At 37.3% G+C, this 12671-nt stretch overlaps 1 protein-coding gene across 1 annotated transcript; it reads left to right on the top strand.

Annotated features, from left to right (window-relative positions):
• The first annotated feature begins 1849 nt into the window (after positions 1-1849).
• LOC122026590 (probable gamma-secretase subunit PEN-2) lies at positions 1850-10854 on the top strand. The gene is made up of 2 exons (XM_042585330.1): positions 1850-2195; positions 10536-10854. Exons 1-2 carry the CDS (start codon positions 1931-1933, stop codon positions 10694-10696), a joined length of 426 nt encoding a protein of 141 aa, XP_042441264.1. The 5' UTR covers positions 1850-1930; the 3' UTR covers positions 10697-10854.
• Positions 10855-12671: the final 1817 nt, after the last annotated feature.

Genomic DNA, 12671 nt, shown 5'->3' with positions numbered 1-12671 from the left:
TTCATTCAAACTCAACTCCGACCTTCTCCTCGAGTAGGCTTCCTCCCCGGCTTCTCATCTTTTGAAAGCATCGGCGCATCCTTTTAGTCTATCGGTGTACTCTTTCATAGTTTCTCATCCCTCAAATATATCGAGCTCGTCGACTCGCTTCCCATGTCATCCTTCTCGTCTGCTGCATCTTCCGTCAATTTCTTGTGTTCCTAAGTTCTTGCATATACACAAGCATCAAAACTGCAGGATTTAACTTCACTCGATTGACAATATCAAAACTAATCTGAGGTACTTACAAAGTCTTCCGAGTGACTAGTCCCAACTAAAGATTAGGCAAGGAAAAGTCCTAACCCCAGGTTATGCAAGGGAAAATCCTAACTGGAGGTTAGACAATGAGAAGTCCTAACTAGAGGTTAGGTAAGGAAAAGTCCTAATTGGAGGTTAGGAAATGGAAAGTCCTAGTGGGGTTAGGTGGTTGAAGACCTAGTCGGGACCTGACAATGGAAGTCCAACGGGACATTAGGAAAGGGAAAGTCCAAGTGAGTCAGGGAGGACTATACACTTAGTGAAGAAGTCCTGGTAGGTCAAGATTAATCGAATGTTAGACAATAGGAAGTCTTAATGAGTCATAGATGACTTTAGAATTACGCAAAGGAACCCTAAATTGGGGATTAGAGTTTAGGGATGGGAAATCAATTAGTATATCGATTGATCCAAATCAATCGATTGGAGTATTTTTTCGCAAGCATAAAAAGGTTGTTGAATCGATTGGCTTAATCGATTCAGTAAGGGTCAATCGATTATACTAATTAATTGGAGTATTTTTTTTGTGAGAACGAAAGGTGGTTGAAATGATTAACTTAATCGATTCAGTAGATGTCAATCAATTAGGCTAATCAATTGAAGTATATTTCATGAGAACAAAAAGTTTTTGAATTAATTGGGTCAATTGATTAGAAGCTGTCAACCAATTGGTATGATTCATCAATTGATTGGTCAGGTGAAAAAGAATCATTTTATAGATTTGAATGATTGAATTCCGACATGACAATCAATTAGGGGTAAGACCAATCAATTGAGAAGTATCTTCCAGCCCGAAAGAAACCTTAAAATAGGGGGTTTCATGATGTTTTCAACCCTAATAATTCTTGGGAGCTTTGAAGCAAAGTGTTATTGTATTTCCATCCACCAAGAGATAATCCAAAGCAGGCAAAGAGCAAGCAATGCAAGGTTCTTCATTATAAATCCTAAAGTCATTTTCGATTGTATTTGTGTTTGTGTTCTTGTTTTATTGTTGTGTTCTTGTGTTCGAGTTTGTAAAAGACTTCTCCACCTTCGAAAAGTTTTCAAAAAGGAATCATTCATAGTAGAGTGAGGAGTGAACCCTTGGATTACTCACCTTAAGAAAATGAATATCAAGTAAAATCGAAGAAGTTAGTGTCGTGCTTATTTTGTTTCAAGTTTTCGTTGTCATTCAAATTTAAAAATGCAAAACGAACTATTCACCTCCTCTATACCATAGTTTCCTAACACCATATATCTCGGGCATCTAGTATATAAATTTCATGAAAAATGAACTATTATACCTAGGGATGAAGGTATGTTTCATAAATTTTGACAATATCTATATTACCTTTCATTAAAAAATATATGTTTAATAGAAAATAAATATAAATTAAACATCTTATAAATTTGATATGATTTCCAAAGTATATAGAAAATTTTAAATAGATTAAAAAAGAGAAGGTAGAATAATATATTTTTTTATGAAATTTACACGATAAAGCATATAATAATATAATCCATTGGATCGGACCAGTAGAAGGATGAACTTGGTATCCAAGCCGGTTGTGACCGGTCCGGTTTATGCATTCGCCCCACTTGATCCGAGAATGAAGACGACTTGAAGAAGAGAGGTTCTCCGATCGAAGAGGGTGCGATGGAGCCGATTGACGAGGAGCGGGGGCTGATCGGCCACCGATCTACCGCCGGAACGAGCACTGCTGTGGGCGAAGGAAACCCCACTCAGCGCACGTGGCCTACGGTGGACGGGCCGCATGGACTGTCGGAAGAAGAGTCTCTACGCTACGCCCGCAGCTACTTCTATTGGGGCTTCGCCCTCCTCCCCTTTCTATGGGCCGTCAACTGCTGTTACTTCTGGCCTGTCCTTAGGAACTCCCATTCTTCGCCTCAGATTCGGCCTTGTAAGCTTTCCGCTTTGTCTCGGCTATACCCCCCTTTTGATTAACGTTACGATCTTTCTGTTCTTCGTGTTAAGTTTATTTACTTAAAATTTTTGTTACTAGTAATCCGGCCAATTTGTTTCCGTATGATTTTTGTATATTGATAAGAAATTCATGGGGTCTTAAGGGAGTCTTATGATGAAATTCTTAAGAAGATCTACTTTAGATTAATAGCTTCAGTAAAGCTATAAACTTTCATTTCATTTTTTCTTTATAATTGCATATGCCAGCTAGTTTTTCATCATCCATTTAGTTGTTCTTCTGGAATTATATTCTCTTCTTATTCAAGAGTCAACACTATGGGCTACGCCAAATATTTGGAGGAAAGTTGTTATAGATGAATACCATTTTGTGCATCAATGACAGGTCCACTAGCTCCTTTGTTAAATCACATGATAATGTTGTTAATGTTGTATACAAAAGTTTCTACTTTCTGAATTTTATTCAAGTTAGGAGTTAGTCTTTGAATCATCTGCTACTCAGATGGAAACTTCTACAATTACAGCATGTCATGAACTTACTTGAGCTAACTACTTAGGGTAGTCACATGGAACTTGCCATGAGCAAATCTCAAACAAATAGAGAAATGAAGTAGTTACTTGAGCTAGCTTGGACCTTTACTGCACTGGGAAAGGAAGCTTGTATATTTAGGCCTAAGTGTAGGGAGTTCAATAAATGAAGCGTAGTCAATAGAGGTGATCAAACTTGGTCAAGATGCATGAGGGATGAAGTTGCTCAGTCATCCGCTTGAGGTTCGCTTTGAGTTGTAAGGAATGAAGAAAGAATGATTAAATCTTGTGTATTACTATCAGGAAAGGGTTGAGCTTACTAACATGCAGTGGAGAATAATAAAAACTATCCTAATGTGAGTCAAGGTGGGAAATGACAGTAAGTTGTTGCTAAGAATCACCCAGAGCCTCAACCTCACGGGTTAATGTGGTAGATCTTCCATGAGCCTTTACAATGTTGCACTTGGACCTCTTTTATAGGTCTGTACATAAGTGCTCATCCAATGGCAAGGTTCCATACGGCCAATGTTCCTTGGACTTTGACTGTTGATTGGCTTGAGCAGACATGTCACACCCTTTTCATTGTTTACTATTCCCACATATTTGTCCTTGATCACATTGTTAAATAATAATTGTGGACATGCGCCAACATCTCATTGGTCTTTGAAGATGGTGGCTAATTTTACCCACATCAACTACTCAACGTTTTATCAAGTTAGGAAGTGATTTCAAAGAATTTGATATGAAATATTCTCTTTGATCTTTCCCATCATGGTTGCATTTAGGACATCTGGCCCCTTGTTCTCTCTCCTATTCTCTCCATATTCTTCCCCTCTATAGTAAAGTTCCAAATTTAATTTTCTTTATTTTTTATATTTTTACTGGGCCAACCTCACTTAGTGAAATAAGGCTTGGTTGTTGTTGTTGTTCTTTTATACTTTTACTTGCTCCTATGGAAGATTTTTTGCCAACCTTTTCTCTAACTCAAGCCATCTCCCACATTTAACGATGCTTTTCTTGCTAACTTGACTGGTTTTATTAAGTTTATTAACTTTGTCACTATGTTCACCTTGCTTTATAATGTAAGCTCCATTTAGCTGAAATGTGTCCTTTACCTTGTTGACTTTTCTTGAGTACAACTTATTCTAGTATGCTCTCTATCAGGTTAACTCCTAGTTGGGTTGACCTCAGCCTTGCTAAATTATGGTTTTTTTTCCATTTTATCTTATAACCTTTGGTTCATTTGAATAATGTCTTTGTAAGGATTTCCTGGCCAATTAGAGCAAATTGCCTTCACCTCGACCATCCTATCTTTGCGCTGCTAATTTGGCCATGTGTTATCTAACCTAATTGAGGTGCTCTCAAGTCAAAGTCAAGCCTTTGGATTATTATTAGTTCTTGGATAGTTCCAACTTTGCATGCCTTGGTTGTCTTGTGGAGCCCGGGATATATAAAAAATATAGACCTTTAAAATTAAGCTTCTAAAATTCGCTAGGCGCTAGTCAGACGGTAAACCAGCGCTTAGGCCGCTTAGACGGGGACTAGGCACCGCTAGGTGGATTCCTCGGTATCCTTTGATTTATGTGGACATATGCAAATTTGAATGTTGTCAAGGTTATTATAGGCAATGGAGATCTAACTATGTCTTAAACTATCTCCTGAGATTACAAAAGTAAGTGCTAAATTCAGTGAATGACATAGATTAAATAAACAATAAGTGCTAAAACAACTTTTGCAAAGATCAACTAGAATGACATTTAAATGAATCATTCATTTAAATTTACAAGCAATTCACAAACAGTTCACATCCATTTAAATTCCTTGATATCCCTTGAATGACAGTGGGCTTATAAATGACATGAGAATATGAGATTAAATAAACAAATGCAGTTCACAAGGAGAATGCATTTCAGTAAGTGCTAAAATATCAAATGCTAAATTTAGTGAATGACATGGATCAACTAGAATGCATTTCATCGTTGCCATATTAAGTGAAAGACAAAATAAACCATAAGTACTAAATTCACAAATGCAGTTCACAAGCAAACATCATTATGAACCAGTAAGTGCAAAAATTCACAAATGCAATTCACAAGATTACATCATTGTGAACCACTTAGCAAAATATAATTGTTGAATAACATAAGTCATGCCTTAACAAAATGAGTTCAAAATTACACAACTAATAATATATTAATATCTCATAGACTCATATTTATTATACTTCGTCTTCTCCATAATATTCAATAACTTGTTCTTCATCAGACGCAAATTCAATGTCATCATTGTGATCCTCCTCTTCTTCTTTGGATGCAAAATCATCTTCATGAAGTTCTCTCACTCTAGAACTTCTTCGGGGTTGTGGATTTTCATCTGCTTCACTTGCTTCATCAACTGGAACCTAGTTCAACTTTATCATCTTCATCACCATCCACAATCCAACTTTGTACATTAGAAGTATCTTTTGCAAGAAGGACATTGACATTCCATTCTTTTTCTTTTTTTGTTTGTTCAACAATCTAGCATTAAATTGCACAAATACTAGATTGTTCAATCTATTGACATCTAACATATTTCTTTTCTATATATGAATCTAAAAAAAGTAAATATTATAGTTAGTAACATGAATATAAACTTTAAAAATTAATATTTTACATTTTTACTTTAATTAAAGACTTAAAGTTAAAAGCTTACCCCTTCAAATGCACTCCAATTTCTTTCACATTCAGATGAACTTGTAGTTAATGAAAGTATCCTCAATGTCACTCTTAACAAGTTGGGAGTGTGAACACCTTATGTACTCCACTATGCACATGGATCAAATGTATCATCCTTTTTTTCATATGCTTTTGCTGCCAATGCTTTTCCAAATAACCCGGTCTTCTCTTTATATTTTGCAAGCTCCTTGTTAATAATTGTATCTTATAGATCAAACTCATTGGCATGCAAAAACTTCCATGCATTCAAAAATCCCCGTCGTGATCTCCTCATAAAGAGTAATAGAACTATCTTTATAGTAAAAATAGGGATTTAACAAAAAAAAGTAGTGGTACGCAATGATATATCAAGTCTATCATTCATTTTTGATTCAATAATCACTATGATGATAGGCTAATAATTTGATTCCACGTTGTTCAAGGCCACCTTGATATCTCCTTTATCTTTAAGAAGCTCCCCATATAAAAATCCCATGGATGGAAGAACTCTCACTAAAGGAGCAAATATTTTCAAACAAAGTGTCACACAATTCTAAAAACTCATGCTCATCACAATAGAGTATGCCAATTTTCCTTGGTTTGTTTTTGACCATTTACATGTCTCCCACAAATCACTTGTAAACATGGCCTAAAACTAGATTTTCTTCAATCAAACTTTGCAATGTGAGGAAATTTGATGCAAACTTGGTAACTCTTGGCTAGACTATGTCTGTCTTCTTCATGAAACTTCTCATCAATGACAAAGTCTTATGATGAGCATAAATGAAAATGGTAAAAGATTTGGATTGCTCAATAACCTTTTATATCGTGGAAGTTGAGTTGCACATGAATTCCAAAAGATCCCAGGTCATTTTTCTCTCATCAATTTAGTTGCAATCATATTTTTGGTAGCATTGTTTGTTATAATTTAAACAATATTATGAGCTCCTACTTGTTCAACACACTTGTCAACATATTCTAAAATAGGTTTAGCTATATGTGCCTCGTCTGAAGACTCTTTGGACTCTAAAAATGTAGTACCTGTCTTGCAATTAACACACAAATTTAAGATGCTTCTTCTTTTTCTATCACTCCATGCATTTGTCATGATCGAGCACCCATTCTTCTTCATGTTTCTTCAACAATTGCTTTATTATTTTAACTTCGGCTTTCAACAGTAGCTCCCTAAGTTGATATTGAGTTGGAGGCTTGAATCTTGGTCCAAATTGACTCACTGCCTGCATTAGTTGCTTGAAGCTATTATTATCAACAACATTGAATGGGATTGCATTTTTATAAACCTATCTCTCAACATATTGTTGAATTTGTTGAGTTCTCTCTTTAAAAAGAGCCTCATTTATATATTTTTTTTAGTGAAGCACTTTACTCACACTTGAACCTACATTTCCTGGAGCAATCACTGATGCATATCTATCCATGGAGCCAAGTGCATGAGGTTTTTTAATTCCATCTATCCCTTCAATTTCAAGAACTTCTTCATATGGAGAAATAGTTACCTCTGCTCTACAATTTTGTTCTTTCATTATTTTATTTTTTTTTATTCCTCCCTTCTAAAATAGCCTGTTTGTACTTATTTCTATCTTCTTGAGATGCTTTTTGGCAACCAGATACGTTTCCAGGAATATTTCCTATTTGCTCCTTGATCCTATACGCTCCACCGACATCATTTTCCCACACAACTTGCATTAATTTTGTCGAGGTTCTTAGGATCAACTAATATCCCAAACTCCCATCCAATATCATTTGACTTTCTACTAAGACTCTCATATTCGGGTTGAGTGATGGATGCTGCTGAAGATGAATTGCTTGTCATCCAAAACAGAAATGACTCAGACAAAACAAATCGAAATTGCCATCCCAAACAAAAATGATTTAGACAAGACAAATCATATCATAGACTGGTTTAGGGGACTAAAAACAACATTATGATTGTAAAATAAAAAACAGCATTATGACAGTTCACTTACAATCTGAACTGTTGAAGTTAGCTTATCCTAATGGGAGCATGGATTCATGATCCTTTGTTCCAAGCAAAGGATTGTAAACTAAAAACAACATTATGATTGTAAAATTAAAAATAGCGTTATGACAGTTCACTCACAATCTGAACTGTTGAAGTTAGCTTATCCTAATGGGAGCATGGATTCATGATCCTTTGTTCCAAGCAAACAGAAGATAAATACTAACTTTATATGATAATGTGCTAAATCATACAAATACAATTAAAACAGTAAGAGTCTTACATGGTTACATGAATACAAACATAGACCCAATAGTTCATTACTCAACTATAAGAAACAATAAAACCATTACTAGCAATAATAGTTTAGTAAGATTTAGACCATCAAACGATTTACTAATTGAAAGATGCTTCACATTGCCCAAAATTATATAAAATACTAAATCGCAATGAATAAATACTACGAAAGAAGAAGGCGGAGAAAGAGAAACAACGAAAGCATCACTTAACTGGCCGCGGCATCTAAACCCTAGCAAAATTTCAAAAAAAAAAAAAAAAAAGAAAGAAGAGAAACAACGAAATGCACTCATCGGCGATCTCTTCGACAAAGGTGGAGAAAGAGAGGTAGAAATGGGAGGAACAATCACTGTTGGAGCTCTATCGCTTTTTCTCTCTCTGGCTTGCAGCGGAAGTGATGAGAAGGAGACACTGTGGAGAGAAGTGCTTCCGTCGCCGTTATGGAGAGGCCGATAGGAGAAGTGATGTCGTTGCCGTCGCTACTGCGGAGAGGAGAAACAATGTCGCTGTGAAGAGAAGAAACAACGTTTTTTTTTTGTCCTCGTTTTTTTTTTTCACTTAAGCGGCATCTAAACCCTAGTAGCACTGGGGTGCTAAACCCCGCCCGCGCCGAACAAGCGCCTAGACGGCTTAGGTATCCGCCTAGGTGGTTTTCGGGACGGTGGGCAGTCGCCTAGCGCCTAGGCGCCACCTAGGCAGCTGCCTAGACGGAATTTTCGAACACAGTTTAAAATAATTGGACTTTAACAACTATGTGTGCATATGCATTTACGATGTGAAGTGCATGTGCATGTGCTGGCATATATGCAATGGCTTGAGATACTTCTTTAAAAATACGGACATCAAAACTATCTAATGTATCTTATTGACTACAATTAGAATCCTGATTGATACACATTATTATGCCAAATTCTAGTTTTAAAAACTCTTGATGTATCCTTCAAGATATATTAAAGGCATGTTAATGAATTAATGTTATTATTTTATATACTAGGTGTAGTACATAATGGAGATGTAAACTTTCAGTTATTCACTTGGTCCCTGACAATGAAATAAAATTGGGAAAATTGCACAAATTCACTATATTACAATCTTTCTTGGACACCATCTAACTCATTCTAATTGAACTAGATACAATACTTGAGAACATGCTCATTCTAATATTTCATTTTGGTTATACTAATTTTGTTTAATATGGTAGTCAAATTAGAACTCTGTATTGGAAGTGTCATTTATGTTTTCAGCATACTTTTTTGCGGGGCTTTCTATTATAGTACAACAATACTGATCATCTCGATCTTACTCACTTTTCTTGATTTGATATGTTATGGCATGTTACTTGTCAGTGCTGCTTTGAAGACAATTCAAATGTAATTTGTTCATGCTAAAAATATTATTTTGGTTCATCTTCAACCAATTTACTTTCCAGAATTGGCATATTCAAAGATAACTAATGATTTCCTTGAACTTTTTTTATGCTACTGTGTATCAGGTTTGTAATAATATGATGCTAGCACTATAAACATTAGGCCATTACTACTGTGCAAATCATCTCAAATTATGGTCCTTTGACACGAACAGCCTTGTTGCTGAAGAATGTGGATCAAATCATACCAAATGACCAATTTGCTTTCTTTACTCTTTACTTAAATACTAGCCATAATTCACTGTTCAATACCTGAAAAAGCTTCATCGTTATTGTTGCTATTCTCAAGTTGCTAAAATATCAGACTGATTTCTGTATTCTTGAATCTAAAAATTAATCCAATTAAGATAGGTATATTCTAATCCAATTAAGATGGGGCGTATTCAATATGACTCATGATTCACAAATTTTCTAAAATGATGCATGATGAGAACCTCGATTTTCCCTAGCATGCTACATTGGCTTATGGATAACAGTTGTCCTTGCCGACACACTCACTAAAGTGGGAAAGTGAGGTGGCTCATAGGTAAGAGGAAATAATCAGAGGGATAAGTTGGAGGTTAATACTGGAGGAAGGATATTTGAGGATGAAAATGCTGGAGGTGTGGGCTCATTGCAGAGGTGAGATTGGGATGAGCTTCCTACCTAGGGAGATGTGAGAGGATTGAGAGATTGGGGTGGCAGAAGAGGGAGACACTGGACAATTGGAAGCTGAGAAGGGAGAATCGGAGTTTGTTTGGGTAGGGGAAATCACCTACTAACAAGGGAGAACCTTTAGAGATTAGGGTACGGGTTGGTGTTTGATGACTCTACGAAAGTGGGAGAAATAAATTAGAGGATGGAAGAGAGGGGGGGGGGGGGGGGGGTTTAATTCTTAGCTTAAACATTACTGACCTGGTTGCAACTATCCTAAAGCTCCTCTATCCTAACCTTTACATTTTTCAAAGACATTTAACACTGGTTGTCAAGGCATTTTTTTAGTATAATTGCCATTGAAAGTGTCCAAATTTTTTGTAGTTTATCAAATTTTCAAGGTTAAAACCTTCACACCTCGAGTATGGAATCCACTAGTGGACTATGTCATGAAACAGCTGATCTTTCCTGTTTAGCTCAGCTTAATGTCCTTTGCATAGCCACTAGTGGTGTTGTCCTTTATATATATTCACACATTATCTCTAATACTAAGATGGATAACATTGAAATAGTATGTTATCTCTCAATTGTTCAGATGGTAAGAAAGCAATGCTCTCATGATAGACATGAGTGAAATGTTTTCTGCATGATGGAATGCTTGGCAAATATGTTTTTTGATGTTTATATTACCCTGACATACATCCAGATATATTCTCTAAACATTTTCTGTACTCATTTTAATAATGGTCCTTAATCCAGATGTAACGCGATCTGCAATTGGGTTTTCGGTCTTCTCTTTGGTCCTGGCTACATGGTCCCTGACGTTCATAATTGGAGGGGAACTACTTTTTGGTCCAGTGTGGAATGAACTTGTCATGTACAACCTGGCTGACAAATGGGGCTTGACAGGTTGGACATAAAAATAGAGCAAAACAATGCTCGCATATTATGCTCATTATCATATACTGCCTGCTTCAGTAAATCCCAGTCATCATGTTCATATGCATCATAACTGTTAAAATTTTCTCCTTTGGACGAATGATACCTATTTCAATTAAGTGGAGACAACGTTTTATAATTTGTTCTTTATTACTTGGAACATAAACTTCTAAATTTAGTTGAATATGGAAGTGTTTTCTGTTATCATGCATGAAGAAATCTTCTTGTCAGGGAGTTAGAATCAAAGCATCAACCATCAAGAACGAAAAGCTCCTTGATTATTTAGAATTTGCTCTCCCACTGAGTTTTTGTTTGTTCAAGTTCTGTTTTTGTTTGTTCAGGTTCTATTTACTACTACAATTTTTCAAAGATGAACTCAATACCGATATCTTTTTTGCGTGATGTTGATATCTGTGTTTGTTCTGCACCTCACAATCCAACTTGAACAGTGCAGTTCGACTTGTGCATATTAGAGTTAACGTTAGAGGGTGCTGGAGTTGTCCAATAAAACCCCTGCGATGCTTGAATCACTAGGGTGTAGTAGAGGCAAAAGCAGAGTAAGTATTACGAGGGGAGAGATTCTGAACTTGAGAATGATGCCCATATTTGTGTATTTATAAGTGCGAGAGAGACGAGGAGTATGCAAATATGATGACGATCTCTAAAAAAAATAAGCTTGTTCTGACTATTTCAACTGTTTAAATTCTAGTTTAATTGTTATTAATTATTACAATGACAATTGCTGACAATCATGGAGAGGTCAGTATTAGGGTTCATGTCAAGTTGAGACCGGTACTGAATAGAGAATTTAGGAGGCTGAGTTAGAGAGCTTAGGAAGTCAAGCTAGATATATAGTTTTACAACTGAATCGTGGAGCTGTATTGAAGTTATCCTTAATATAACTGGAGGCTTCCTCGAGTAGACCATGAAAGTATGACAAGCTTACTTGAAGTAGTGCATAAGCATATGGTTTGCAGATTTGGTCTTTTGTTATCATTATGATTTAATATCATTTTCAAATAAGCATACTTGATACGGCGCATGTTTGTGGGGTCAGTAAGATGATATGGTTATGAGTCAAGATCACAAGAGGGTCAGAAGTCAAGCTGACCTGGAGGCCAGGAAGGTCAGAAGTCAAGCCTCCGTGGCCGGTCATGAGTCAAGCTGACCTGGAGGCCAGGAAGGTCAAAGGTCAAGCCTCCGTGGCTGGTCAAGAGTCAAGCTGACATGGAGGCCAGGGAGGTCAGAGGTCAAGCTTACGTGGTCAGAGTCAAAGTCTCAGTTGACGGGGCGGTCAAAGGATGAGAGTATAAGCCGGACAAGGACCAGCCCTGATGGCAGTCAAGGACCGGGCCCCCGGGCCAGGTTGGGAAGGGCTAACCATGGATAACGGATAAAGCAGGGCTGGACATAGACCTGGCGCGCAGGTCGGGACATCCAAGCCAAGGATAACAGGTATACATGCAGGTCTGGAAACAGACCTGATTTACAGATCAGGACGTACGAGCCATGGATAGCAGTAAGCATTAAACAGGTTGGGACATAGACCTGGCGTGCAGGTCGGGGCATCCAAGCCAAGGGTCACAGGTATACATGCAGGTCTGGTCACAGACCTGGCGTGCAGGTCGGGACATCCAAGCCAAGGGTTACAGGTATACATGCAGGTCTGGACACAGACCTGGCGTGCAGGTCGGGACATCCAAGCCAAGGATAACGGGTATATATGCAGGTCTGGACATATACTTGGCGTGCAGGTCTGGAAGTACCAGCCATGGATAATAACGGATATAAGCAGGTCTGGACATAGACCTGGCGTGCAGTGCGGGACATCCAAGCCAAGGGTCACAACTATACATGCAGGTCTGGACGAAGGCGGGTCGAGATACAAGCTTAACACAGATCGGGACATACAAGTCGGATAACAGGTGTATAGAAGCAGGTCGGGGTACAGATCTC

Source organism: Zingiber officinale, chromosome 1A, assembly GCF_018446385.1.
Source record: "Zingiber officinale cultivar Zhangliang chromosome 1A, Zo_v1.1, whole genome shotgun sequence".
NCBI classification, from domain to species: Eukaryota; Viridiplantae; Streptophyta; class Magnoliopsida; order Zingiberales; family Zingiberaceae; genus Zingiber; species Zingiber officinale.
This window is presented reverse-complemented; position numbering and strand designations above follow the sequence as displayed.